Source organism: Ambystoma mexicanum, chromosome 1p, assembly GCF_040938575.1.
Source record: "Ambystoma mexicanum isolate Mex_15411 chromosome 1p, UKY_AmexF1_1, whole genome shotgun sequence".
Taxonomy (NCBI): domain Eukaryota; kingdom Metazoa; phylum Chordata; class Amphibia; order Caudata; family Ambystomatidae; genus Ambystoma; species Ambystoma mexicanum.
The window spans coordinates 439419834-439434661 of NC_090921.1; the positions used below are offsets into that span (position 1 = coordinate 439419834).

Genomic DNA, 14828 nt, shown 5'->3' on the forward strand with positions numbered 1-14828 from the left:
ATAACATACTCTATAATGAAAGAAGGCCCTGATCCCTGATAATGTACGGATACATTGTGGGTGAGAGGCAGAAAATACAGTATTTCTATATAATGACAGGTGTGGATACCTGCTACAGCAGCTGGTACATGCAGCAATAATTTTTACCATAGTTGCTCTACCACAGGTGGCAGGCAGCATCTGGTAGTGGAGGACTGCCTTCTCCAGGACGCGGTCAAATTCCATGATATGACTGAGCCTCTCCCAAAGCTGAGGTTGCTGCTGTTCCTGAACAATTAAGCTCTGGGGGTTAGATTTCCGAATTGGGGAACACAAATATGGCCATGGGATCCAAGAAAATAGAGCTCCCCCAGCTGCATTAGCATGTGAGGAGTCGGCGGGGATCGCTCTTCGTCCAGAACCGTTTTATATTGGCTAAGCAAAGCAGAGAGAGAAGAGTTGAGAAGAGAGAGCTCACTGGATGAAAGGCATTTCTCAATGAGTGGGACGATGCAAGCCAACAGCATTAGGTCGTAACTTGCGATAAAGATAGAGCCAAGGCAACTTGAGAATAAAAAATGGTCTAGTCTTAGCAACATGTTGCATTTACCAATAAAAATCCTATCAACTTTAATGCAATCAGTCAATAGTATATGACATGTTATATTATATTTTAAATGGGGGAGGGGGGTCAGTGTTTCTCCCTGACTGTCATGTGGCTCTAAATCCACAGCGTTTTCATGAACTCCTAGAATTCTCAGTGCCTCCATCAGGCAAGTGGGGGAATCCAAGGCTTTGGGCAGCATAACACAGACACAAACCGTTAGGGTACGTTGTAAGGGCTGTCCTTGGATTTATGAGTCCATCGTCAACAAAAGACAATCTGGGGCCCCCTAATTTGCATACATATTGACATCACTGGATGTGAAAATAGCCTGTGATACTCAAGGGCATCAAGTGAAGTGGCATATTGCAAGAACTGGAATCTCAGACAAGAACATAAGCCCAATTGGCTGTTTATTTGTTTGGCACAGACTGGTAACATGCTATCATGCAAGTAGTTAAGCAAATTCAAATGTCCCTAGAGAGTTTTATTTTGTTATCATAGTTCATTGAAAAGCCACAGATTTGGTAGATCATGTAACTCTTTCAAGGATTTCAGATGGAAATGTGTCAGTCACAGCTCCAACCACCTAATAGTTAATGCACATTTTTATTTTATTTTATTTTATTTATTTATTTCATTTGTTATACGCCCAGACCCTGAGGTATTACGGCGTAGTTACAGACATCTTAATATAGATTGTTCAAAACAATATTCATGAAAGCAATACAATATCATATTACAGTTTACAGGATCAATTACAGCAGAAATACATTGGTACAAATCGGACAAATGGGATTCAATGATGACTGAGGATAAGAGGTGTGTTCCTCCATGGTTGGTTGGACATCATCGAGTTAGCATTTATTAAATAGCCACGTTTTTAGTAGGTTTTTAAAGCATTGGAAGGAGTCTTCATTTTTCATATTTAGTTGGAAGGTGTTCCAATGTGTAGGTGCCAAAACTGGGAAGCTTCTGCCTCCCGCTCTTGTGCTTTTGTATCGCGGGATCGCCAAAAGCGAGTTAGAGTTAGCAAGCATTCTTGTCATACACAAAGGTGGCCCACTCTGGTAATCAATTCCCTACTCAGTGCTGTATCCGGCAACAAATTGCTAAACAAATTGTGCTGCTCATAGGAAAAAGGTATTTTAAAAGAAGTGTTTGCCTGGACCTTTCTAGGTTGATGTGTTGGTTGGCAGTGTCATGGATATTGTTAACAAGTGGCCTCTTCATCCCCGACATGAAAGTTCCAGACAGTAGCGAGAGCCTGTGAGCACCGACCCTGAATTTCAAGGGGGGGAATCCTGAATCCCAAACAGGTCCATAGTGCTGCATGCCCGGTTGTAAAGAGCGGTGGGTACTTGCTGCCACCGTATCCTGGTGGCCACACAAATAACAGACCTCTCGGAAATAAGCCAGCAAAGATTCTCCGCAAATATATGTAACCGGGTCTCTGGGATCTAGACTATGCCCTTTTTGCCACAATTGTCTGATCACACAACACGCACATGGTTTGTTAATGCAACCTTGCCACAGACTCCCACTTTCTCACTGCTTCCTCTTCTTTTTGTTTTCAATCAATAATCTATATCACCCCTCTACGTATGAGTAACGCCTCATGCCCCTCATCAACTGACTTAAGTGCTTCAAATAGGTTTGCTTGAGTAATTTACGTTCTAAATAGAACCAATTCTTAGACAATAACTTAAGGCTTTTGAGGGCAAGACTAGTCTTGGTTAACATGCAGGGACATGACTTGAACCAGGTTATCCTAAATATCAGAAGGAACATAATGATCCGCAGAAGGCAAGAGAAACCCATCAGTGTGTGTGTAATTCTGTAGACAATACACGGTGTCAGATTCAGAACTTACATTCGACCATCGGAATCTACATTGTTCGTTCATACTTTCCCAACCACTTTGCACCTTTTGAGAAAAGATGGACTTCTTTCTATACCCGTATTTTCACGAGTTATCCCGTGACAGTTGCTCTAAGGCCTGTCATATGTGAACGAGTTCCCAACATCCGTGTGAATACTGTGGGCCTATGAAACCTTTGTGCCAGGCACACAATATGTGTTCACAGGGTACGGGCAGCACACCATTTGCGCTAAATTAGGTGCCCCGCGTACTTATGTTAATCATTGATCTCAAAAAGTGTGTCTCATTGTTTTGTGTGATTCTTTTTGGATCAGCTACCATGTAACTGCACATTTCCGAAACATCCAATTCATGGGCAAATATTTTTTTTCTTCCTTTTTTTGTTAAAAAAGACTTTAAAAAATCAAAAAAATGATTGGCTCACAATTGCTTTTTTACTGGCGAAAACCCAAAATACCAATTTTACCCACCCTCCCTGCACAACTGATACACTTAATGAATTCGTAACCTGGCGACATACAATTATAATTATAATTGCTCTTTTAGCGCTTACCAGAGATTGTTTTCTAAGCGTGGGATCGGGATTTAAACCTGTGTTGTGCTTCCTTGTCTTGCATTCAAGAGCTATCCCCTCCTCACCTGAATACAAATGAATGTATTCTTGGTTGTGGGGGGCATCTCTGCAGACCTCACACTAGCACTGGCATCATGCAACATGCACCTTCCTTGATATCATGAATTTTTCTTTTTAAATCCCTTCAAGAACATGATGGGATTTTAAACGTAGTTTTTCATCATGTGCGCGCGATTTATAGCAACAAATGATACAACGGTAATATTGAGATCTTCAAAACCTTTAGTGGCTATAAAACGAGATCGAATCTGCATTTGCAGCATTGATAAATGAAAATTAAGATATTTACAAGGCATTTTAAATACAGCATTAAACAAGTATTATTGATGAGGTCATGCCAGGAGAGCAATCAGATGTGCCACCTAGATTTTCGCATGTGACAAAATAAGTCTGAGGAATGCAGAACACTGTAAAATGGGACACACAGTTACATTCCCCACAAAGGAGGAGAATCAATCCTGGGGCGTCTTAAGGATGACAACTGATAAGAGCTTCATTTAACGCTTTCTGAAAAAAAAAGTTACATATCTAAGTGATTCTGCTTTCTTGGAACTCAAAATGCTTCCATTGGAAAGATTTTGTAATTAAATGGCTCAAGCAACAATAGTTAGGTCGTAAGAAGAGTACGTGTCTCTTGGTAGCTGTTTTTCAAGTGTGATAGAAAAACGGAAGACAACTTAGAAAGTTGATTTGCAAACGTTCAAATCAAACCGCAGGGAGTCGAGGGATGGACTTTCAAGGGCAAAAAAGAACACCTTGAGCATGTTCAAGTATACTCCTGTGGCACAAAGGGAAGTCATATTCTAAACACAAGCCAATGACTTCACTGCTCCTATTTGTAGATGATTTATTGTCATTTCTTTCGGGTTTAGAAATGCGCAAAAAAAGGCCAAACCAAAGCAATTATGCCAAATTGACATCACGTCAACAGCATTGGAGGAGGAGGAACCACCAAACCTAAAATGTTACTCAGTTGCCAGCAGATCCATCCGCATCGCTGGCAGACAGAGAAGGTAAGGGTGTGGGCTATCAAGGAGAACTCCTACCTCCAATCCTGCAGACCCTCCTCTAACATTTCTCAAGAACCAAGCAGAGACAGGGAGCTCACGGTTCAATTTGCTGCTCCTCCGGTAGTAAATTTAACTGTTTAAGACTGTTTTAATGGCTTTCTTTAAGAGAAGTGAAATCATGCTTTAATGGAACATTGCAAACAGAAACAGCATAATGATAACAGGCCTATATTTTCTACTGGCACTTAAGGTGGGAGTCCACCAAAATCAAATAGAGCAGACAAACAAAGGCTACTTCATCATGACATACCTGTTAACTTTTTTACTGCAGAACTCTTTAAACTCATCAGACATTGGAGGTTCGTCGACAGGGTTTGGTCTTTCCCGTTTCTGGTTCATAATCGGTTGATTACTTTCCCTAAAAATGTCAAAAATATAGGTAATACCTTTGATTTTCAAAAGCAACTTCATTTCTCAGTATGAGATGTACTTTATTTGTGTGTGTTTATTTCTAACTATACATTTTTATTAACTTAGTGGTTATACCATCCACCACAAGGCCAGAAAAGGACATCATTTGAGACAAGGCATACAGATTTTGGATTAGTGAAATACCATATATATCTGCTTGGAATACAGTAAAACCAACTACTAGCATGTTTTTTATGCTCATCTCGGTGATGCTACACAAATCCAATGCTTAAAGACACTGGGCCTCATTACAAGTTTAGTAGTGCAGGTAATCACTGGTAGTAATTCCGTTACTGCACGGAATTGGTGCCGTATTTACGGACCCGGAAAACTACACATTTGACATTGAGGTGGAGGATTTTCCTTCAGCATCATGTTGGCTGTAAATCTGCGATTTTAAGGCCAAATATAGATGAACTATGGCAGCAGAATTACCACTCGCGCTAATTCCACTGAAATCCTTGTGGAGTCTCAGAGGAATCCAAAAATTAGGATTAACACCACCCTACCAAAACTTGTAATCCCATGGTAAACTGACGGGACCAAGTGGCGGTAGCGGCAAATGAGTTTGGCAGTATTTCGGCAGATTACTTCAGATTTACTGCCAAACTCATATTGGCCCTCATTACAACCTTGGCGGTAAGTTTTCAACTTTACCGGCAAGGCGTAATTTACGTTAACGCCATGGTGGATGGCGGATTTACCGCCCCATTCCAAGCTTGGCGGGGCGGTAAATCCCCATTCACGATGGCCCCTTCCCCATTCCCATTTTTGCCCCATAGGGCATAATGGGAGTGGGGAAGGCGCTAATTACGGCACCGTAAATTACCGTGCCGTAATTAGCACCAAGGCGGCTTAGCGCCTTGCATTTTAACGCCTGCTAAAAGCAGGCGTTAAAATGGGAATCAGGCGTTAAGGGTTAACGGCGCTGACGGCACCGTTAAACCCTTAACGCCTGGGTTGTAATGAGGGCCATTGAGGCCCTTTGTCTGAACATAGTATTATTTGAGGAGGCAAAATATGATTGCCTTTGGGGTGACTGATTTGTTTCACTGGGTATGCTCTTCAACTATAATGACAATGTACCAAAAGTCCTGTTTCCTGTGTTGCAACCATTAATCATCTACTGATGTAATAAATGACACTTGTTTTAATAAGTGCCAGGCTATTATTGAAGTCTATGTAAAAAGAAGGAGTTTACTCGTCCTTGGCACTTAAAGGGTTAAAAGGATGATTATGCAAATGGAGAGTGGTTTACTGACCAACTGCTCAAAGAAGGAGAGAGCCTCTTTAAAGGTTATGTTTCTTTATTGTATCATAGCAAGATCATTGGATTTGGATTAAGGCGCTATCATTATCATTATCATAGTTAAGGTTACACAACACTTCAAATAAAGAAGTATGACAACATTTCCCTCTCCAATGCTCGCCCTCCTACATGAACATTCAGACACATTTGTAAAAATTTGATTAACCTTTTCATGTTAAAAATAAATTTGTATGGGGATTATCACACACCTTTAAAAAAACGTGTTTTCTGACGAATATTTGGAAATTGTGTCCTTTCATTTGTCTAGATTACAGCTCATGTGGAACGGAAGCACACAAAAATGAAATCAAGAAAATTGGATCATAATAAATTGTGAAAATTCAAGGTGTATATACATGTTGGAGATGTCACACAAGCATTTCTTTATTTTTCTTCAAATACATACTAATATCTTAATGGAAAACGGATTTTGCCAATGAAAAATGAATTTCTTCTATGAAAAAATGTCCTTCTTTAAAACTCAACAAAATGAAGAAAACAAACATCATGCCATCATAAATACAACATATTGAAAATATACCACTCTGTGAGAAAGCATCCAATAGAGATACGGATCAGTCATAGCCATTCACCAACACATTGTTCAACCACTGTTGCCACATGGATACAACACACAAATGGGGCATGCACTGCGGAAACAGAATGCTACTGATCCATGTGAATGCAGAATATTTAAATCACGAAATAATCCAGATAAAATACAGTTTCATCATACAATTCATTATCTTTCCTTAAAAATTAAAGTCTCCTTACAAATAATTTATATATAAAATTAAATTATAAACAAAGTTCTTGCCAGCATGCACAAATATGCAGACAATATCCAACAATTAAAGTAAACATATTAATATGGTATGGAACACACATTACACAGTTATTCTGAAAATAGACCCTGGTAATGAGGTTGAAAAGATACAGTTAACAGTTGATTTTAGTACAAAAAAATTAATACACTTCACAACACACCACCACAATATTAAGAACCATATAAGTTAAAAAGATAAATCACAAATTTGACATCTAATTGATTCCACCTTTTATACCCATAGTCCCACTCACACAACCAATGACAATGTTAAACACAACCACAGGTCAACCTATATATGGGACCCTTTCTGTATTTCTGCCTACAACTTAATATTTTTTGTTACACCTGTGTCTCCTGTTGATGTGTACATATGTACAATAGCAGACAAAACTTATCGACAACGTCTACATATGTTTCAGTCGGTCAAAGGGGGTTTTCAATTGCAGCCTGGCGTAGTTCTGACCTTCTTCAGGACAAACAATGAGGTGTGAATCTTCCCTCACATACAAACACAATCTGGAGGAAGATTTCTTCCAATATTCCCTTTACATGGGACAAAAAACAAGCAAACTCAAATTACAGTCCAACCTCTTTTCATCAAATTTTAGGCATATTTCAGTTATGCCGATAAATCTTTCATGATTACACATGTCTGCACTCACCTCCAATACTGGTTTATGGGGGTGGCACAAACTCTGAAATTAATCCAAAATGCCCCAGAGGAAAATACCAAGAAGCCTGTAAGTGACATAGGCACAGAGTGAAACTGCTGCTCTACCAGAAATGCTAAACTCAGTATATTGAAATAGTAGCAAGACTTACTTATGGTGTTATATCTGTGAATCAGTACAGACAAATGATCCACCTTCTCAACAAGGCCTCAATCAGATGACCAACTCCGGAATTAGAGTGAATGGCCAAATAATGCCATTAAAACAATCTACGAAAGAATCACAACATACCACTGATTACTGATGGTCGGGTGACCTGCATGCAGTGGTTAATCACAGCCTATTACAGTTATAGAGGGTGCCTAGGACCTCATATTGGGGATAAATCGGCCCCTCACAGAAAACAAACAATCCACTCACTGTTGGTGTGGTAATTGGTAGCACACAGATGAATCCCACAAAGGAGACAAACCTCCACAGGTCTAGGTGCTATCCTCGAAGTGTACAGAGTTACCCAATAAATCTCCACTCAGATCTGCACATGAACATAATATGCGCACAGAATTAGAAACTCAAGCGTATAAACAACGCATGTATCATTGCGCTGTACACAACTAAATCCGCAATGTGGTGACAATCAGTTCAAATGTACTTTACTAATCGCACGGATGTGTCAGAATCAGAATCGCTAAATAAACAAGATGCGAAGACTCCAGTATTCATTAGACGGCGAACCAGGGAACACGCTTGTGGTTAACCTGCATGTGGCTCACGCTAGGCTGCTATTGCCCGACAGTTAGCATGTCTCATGCGGTCATTACCAACATGAGTGTATAAACACAGCATATATTACTGGGCCTCATTATGACTCCGGCAGCAGCTGTGCCGGTAGTACCCTCACGGCTGCCGCCGGAGTCATTGTTTTTCTGGCGCCCAGGATTGAGAAATTACCAGGGCATTACAGCCCTGGCAGACCCGGTAATTGCCCAATCCCAGGTGCCAGGAAATATAAGTCCCCATTGCCATTTGAGTTCCATTGGACTCAATGGGAATGGGGAGGCCGGATGCAGTGGCGCCATTCAGGAATGATGCCGGTGCACCCAACATGGTCTGCTAACGGGTGCCGGTCCACCCACCAGGTCAGACCTGGCGGGCAATAAGGCACCCGCGAGCAGAACTCATAGTTTGCTGGTCCAGTAAAAATGGTACCGGCAAGCTTACCGTTACCATTGTTACCGGCTGGCAACCTTATAATGAGGTCCAATGTGTCATATGCAGATGCATCCACAATATGATGACAGTCAATTCAAATACGTTTTACTCATTGTGCGATTTACTCATCGTGCGGATATGTCAGAATTAATAAATAAACAAGATGCAAAGTCTCTAGCATTCCTAAGACGGCGAGCCAGGGAACATGCAAGCGGGCATCTTGCGTGCGGCTCAACCTAGCCTGCAGTTGCCCAAAAGCAGACCTCATGCGGTTTTTACCTGGAGTGACGGACGGTGCGTTCCTCACTCGCATAGTGAAGGCAGGTGGGCTGAATAACGCCCTACCATAACACCGCATCTCACAATCCACAGGGAACACCATGGAGATAGAAAAGAGACTGCTCCCCTCTCATTGCTATCTCACACGGCAAAGGGCTTTCCCAAGCCGGAATGCGATAATAAATGTACTCTTGGGCATCCCGTGTGCCCGGAACTAGGAAAGATGTACAAATGTATGTGCATGGTGCAGCTCCCTACAGGGTAACCAGTGACAACCGTTTTAAGTTCAACAATGGAAAACTCATTATAATTAACAAGCCAGTTTGTCCTGACAGTTGAATGCAACCAATCGTCAGAGTTGGATGATAAGGACCTCATAACTGCAACACAGAACCCTGTATAAGTACATGCTGGTCAATGGAAGGCCAGGGCAGAGTATAATAATGGCGAAGGGTATACTGGTGTTATATCCTATGACCAAGAGAATGTAGATAGGTTCAGCGATGTGACCGACACATACATGTGTTAGAACAACTTATTCCATCCTATGGCAACATTCATGCCATGTTTTACTGAATCTAAGGAATAAATCCAATGCTGCTCAAGCCTATGCAACATTGTGCTCACATCCCCTCCCCATGAAGGAACCCTGATGGTTTGTAATACAAACCACTTGATGTCTGTTTCTGTATGCCCAGTTAGCATGAAGTGCTCGACCAGGGGCTTATCTTTTACCCTATTATTCACACATGACCTGTGTTCAGAAATTCTCTGTCCAATCTGCCTTGTGGTTTTACCCACATAGACAAGGGGACAAGGGCATGGGATGATGTACACAGTATTCTTAGTCAAACAGTGTGTGTGACCCATAAGTAGCCATGTGATGTTACTGTGTTCAGACACCTGTCGGGTCTCTGTGTAGGGACATGCTGCACAATTGCCGCATTTGTAGTGGCCTGTGATCGGCGGTAATCCACACTGGTTCATTATTGTCTGATCAACTTCTTTGTCCTTGTATGTATGTACAAGCTTTTGTGTTAAGTTATTGTTCCTCTTAAATGCAAACATTGTTGTTTTTTTCCAAGCTACCTGGTTGTCTGATCAGCTGCCAGTTCTTGTTGATGCTTTTTTTGAGAGTGTTACTAATGGGGGAGTAGGTAGACACACATATGAGTTGAGTTCTAACTGGTTCACCTTGGTAGTCAAACATACCTATCGATGTGTATTAAGTGCTGCTTCATATTTTGTCTCACCAGCTTTTTCAGGCATCCTCTGACCACTATTCTCTCCTTCAATTTAGTTGCATGATCTATGAAGTTAACCTTACTTGTACAATTTCTGCGGATATGGAGAAACTGTCTGTAGGGAAGATTGTGTTTTAAACCCTTGGGATGGAAACTCGAGTAATGTAGAAGTGAGTTCTTGTCAGTGGGCTTTTATATGGGGTTTTGTTTCCAGATTATTGCCTGATTTGTGAATCACAAGATCTAGAATGCTTACTTGCATATTATCCCATTCTATGGTGAACCTTATATTGGGGTCACAGGTATTGACCCATTCGAAGAAGATTAAGAGGTATGAACTCGTACCATACCAAATTAAGAAAACGTCATCTATGTAACGCTTCCATACCACCAACGTGTCGGCAAAATGTTGTTGCTTGAAGGTGTTATCTGGACCCAAGATGTATAGGTCTTTGAAGTTTGCCATATATAAATTGGCTACGTCAGGCGCAAAAGTTTTTTTATATATCTGATTTTTGATGAGGGAGTAGTTTTCGGACATCGCTAGGTCCGCGCATTCCAAAACAAAACCAGTCGGGGGAATGTGCAGCTCAGGCCGTTGGTCTAGATAATTGCCAAGTAACTCCAAGCAAGCCATCTGCGGTATAGAGGTGTATAACGATTCCACATCCATTGCACCAAGAATGTCATCTTGGTTAATCGAAATCTGATTGAGAATTGTTATCATTTTGTGGTGTCCTTCACATAGACAGGCATCAACTGAACAAATGCTTTAAGGAAAAATTCGGTGTAAATCGATAACGGCTCCAACAGTGAGGCAACAGCCGATATGATTGGTTGGCCAGGGGGATTTTCTTTGTTTTTTCGAACTTTAGGTAGTATATAAAACACACTTAATTTGGGGTGACTTTTAGATAGAAATACACTTTCTTCCTTGCTCAGCCAATTTTCATCGACTGCATGCCTCATTAGGTGCTGATTTCTTCCTGTTATCTAACAGTGGGTTCTCAATCAAGTTTCTTATACAAACCTACATCAGCCAAAAGCCATAGGCACTCTTCATCATATTTCTTGGTATCCATAACCACGATGCCTCCGCCTTTATCGGCTGGCTTAATAGTAATGTCATGGTTGTCACATAGATTTTTTAAGCTCAACCTTTCTTCTCTATTAAGATTATCCATGTGGAATTCTTTTTTCTTGAGGGCCTTATGCATTTGCTTAATAACAATATTCTCACATGCCTGAATTTCTGGAGGGCAGGTGTGAGGAGGTTGTTTGAAATGCATTTTATCTTGAGACCTGTGATGTTTGCTATTTCGTCCGAGTCTTTATTAGTCTCTCTTCTTTCACTTTTCTAATTCAGTAAATAAACTTAAAAACAATGTTTTAACCGGATGATCCAGAAGAATTGTTGCAGTTCCATTTCACAAGAAAAAGCGTTAGCCTTTGCTACGGGGACAAAGGATAATCCTTTTGATAGTACGTTTCATTCCGCTTTCGTGAGTATATGTGAGAAGTTGAAAAATGTTATAGTATCTTTTTCTATTGTTTCATATAACATTGGCGGGTGTGCTTCCCTGGCCCGAATTGTTGCTGTCTCTGTCTAAGGCAACCGCGTTTTCCCCCTCTGAAAAAAATTGGGCTGTTGTTGTTGACCTTGTCCTCTTGTATTGCCTTGCTGTCAGTGGTCTGATCGGAGTCACTTGAAGATCTTGATGAATTGGAAAAAGTAATGTACCTATTCTGGCCACAATTGGATTGGCCACTACTAACTTCTGTGTAGAAACCAGCACGTAAGTACACGTATGTCCGCTACTCCTTGTAGTTGCTTAAATCTTTGTGCAACTTGTTGATTTTGCGGTCCAGGTTGAGCTCTCAGAAGTTTTTCAGTTCAACTTCTAATTTTTCCAGTTGTACCTTAGCATCCTTTATGGTGTATTATCTGCAAACTGTTTTTCCAATGACTCTGTGCATTAACCTCCTCCTCGGCAGTCTCTATAATCAGTATTATCCGATCTCTGGAGCATTTATTACCTACTCTGCTGAAATTCTTTTGAAATTTCGGATTGTCTATAAATAGTCTCGGAACATTCCTCACCTGAAGACCCTTATGGATTATCCCACCCTTCAAATATTCAAGCATGAAACTACTGTGTAACTGTGTCCTGATCAATTTCTTTTTCTTTTGAATTATTTTGTTCTTTTCATCACTGCCACCTGTTTTTGGTTTGATTGATTTTTTGCCTGCAAACAGTGTTTCCAGCAGTATTTTATAGTGATCGTCCGAAAAAGAGAAAATATTCACATTGTCCATTAAATATTGTGAATTGACTTCGCTATGAACTGAATAAGTTCCCTTTCAGCCAAAGGGCTGTACTACACAGATAGGTTATAAGGGTACCTGTAATCCCAGAGGTCCTTCAAGTAAGTAATATAATGGTGTTTCGACCTGGCATTCGTCCTCAAGGCGAACTCTTCAAATTCTTACATTTCTGGTGAAGCATATTCAGCACATTTCCCAGGATATCCAATTTTGGCATCGAATTCCATATGCCTACTGTTACAGAAAATCACATCTGATACTTCTTGTGTTATTGTTACCTCCTCTTGTGGTAGGGAGTGTAAAAAGGATGATTCCCAAATTGTAATTCTATATTGGTGCGTTAATTAATTATGTCCACAGTTCATCTAAATAGTACGTATAAAATGCCGTCTGTAAAGGTCGCAATATCTCCAAAGCAATGGGTGAGTGCAGTACGGCGCTCATAGAATAACAGCTCAATTGCCTCGAAATATCTGGTACAGATACCTGTTATTGTTATTCTAAATCTGAGTTGGATCCAGAGATGTCCTCTCGAACACATAATTGGATATCCTGGGAAGTGTGCTGAATATACTTCACCAGGAAATTTAAGAATTTGAAGAGTTCACCTTGAATTCAGCTGAGATTTTTGTATTACAGAATATGTGGGCTGCGGGAAATCTTCTGATAGATGGCTATGTAAAGAAAAATAAGGACACCTGTTTGGTGGACAGTGCATAGGTCGATATTCAAGGACTACAAATAATACAGAATGCTGCCATTCGCATAATTTTTCAGATGAAGCGCTTTGAGCCAAGATCCGCTGCATGGAAAACATTGCACTGGTTACCGATCACTTTGTGGATCCAGTTCAAAGTGCTATCTATCAGTGACAAGTGTGTTTTTGGAAGTTCTCCAGCCTACTTGAAGGATAGGGGGAGCACCTACCAACCCACCAGAAACCTCTGATCATCGAATGATTGTCTGATAAAAGTTCACTGCGTCAGGCGAGACCGTCATTTCGGCTGTGCCTTTAATGTGCAGGGAGCTTGTGCCTTGAACGCCCTACCAGCACATCTGCGTAAAACGGAGAATTACATGGCTTTTAGAAAGCAGTTAGAAACTGTCCTCTTTCAGTTTAACGAATAACCTGTTTTACCTCCTATCATCTGGTCCTCTTCCTTCTGCTTTGGCGCCTGGATGCCTTTGGTCTTTGGCGCGGTACAAATGTAATAACATAACATAACAAGATCAAATATGTCCATCTGCCATCATCAACTACATAATATGAACTAGGTGTCAATTGCACACATTCAGGTCCATTCAAATTCTACTTCTGGTATTGGTACCCTCTGGCTTAAACTTTAATTGTGCAGTTTGTCTTTCTGTCACTGTCCTTCTCCATTCAGAATGTATTCTATGCTTTGCTGTCTGCACCCTCTGCAGACTATTGTATAATCCTCATATTAACCCACACCGTTCTCATCTTCAAAGCCTCTTTGTACTGTTATGTTTCAAATAATATTTTGATGCCCTGTTACTTCATACTAAAAATCCCAAAACTGTGTTTCCTTCTTTTCAATATGTTACTGATGTCTGATGTAGTTGTCCAATTGACAGTATGCTATTTTCAGTTAGTTTAATAAAAGGTATTAAAAATTAGAGCATATAAGCATGATGTCAAAATAAGCTCACCCCCACATGTATTTATGTATATATGTATGTAATTATGTATGAATATATGGGATTTACATAAAGTGCTCATGTCTCGTCCTTTGCCCATTGACTTCAGGTATCTAATGCAGATCCACCATGCTCAATGGTTTCCACGTGAAATCTGAAATGTTCTGCAGAGCTTTGGAAAACTCTCACCTGAATCAGAACTTTTTACATCTTACCTCAGGCAACATTCACTCTCAATCACTTCTTACATTAAATCATTTGGAAAATAAGCAATTAATAACAAGCAATATTTTGGATTGGGGTGTTCTTTGATGCTAGGTCAAATGTCTTATGTGTGGGACTCGGGGGCTCAATAGAAATGATTCTTGCTATTCAGCTAATAAGCAGACTCAATTTTAGCATATTGAGTGCAGTCACTGCCACAGTGCCCAATTGCATAAATATTTTGCGAAAATAGGAGAAGTTCCTGAGCAGCCCTAAAACAGAACTAACAACCAAAGCATCATGGCACCACTCTGATTTGAGCAAGTAATGTTATATGTCTGGCCTCGTATGGCTGTAAGAAAAACTCAAAAAAATAAACACTATAAAGACAATCTCACAAAAGCAGTAAGGAAGGCACTTAATGATCTTAGTAACAATCAAGATATTATCATAAAACATGTAGACAAGGGTGAGGCCCTTGGTATTTTAAATACTAAGGATTACATTAAAGA

The 14828-nt window shown here is 40.4% G+C and overlaps 1 protein-coding gene across 1 annotated transcript in view; it reads right to left on the reverse strand.

The window, feature by feature from the left end:
- LOC138572406 (uncharacterized) overlaps window positions 1–14828 on the reverse strand; it is a 606109-nt gene that overhangs the window by 102080 nt on the left and 489201 nt on the right. Inside the window, exon 17 of the mRNA XM_069649265.1 lies at window positions 4420–4527. Coding sequence (XP_069505366.1) covers window positions 4420–4527 — 108 coding nt within the window. The remainder of the gene's footprint in view (window positions 1–4419; window positions 4528–14828) is intronic.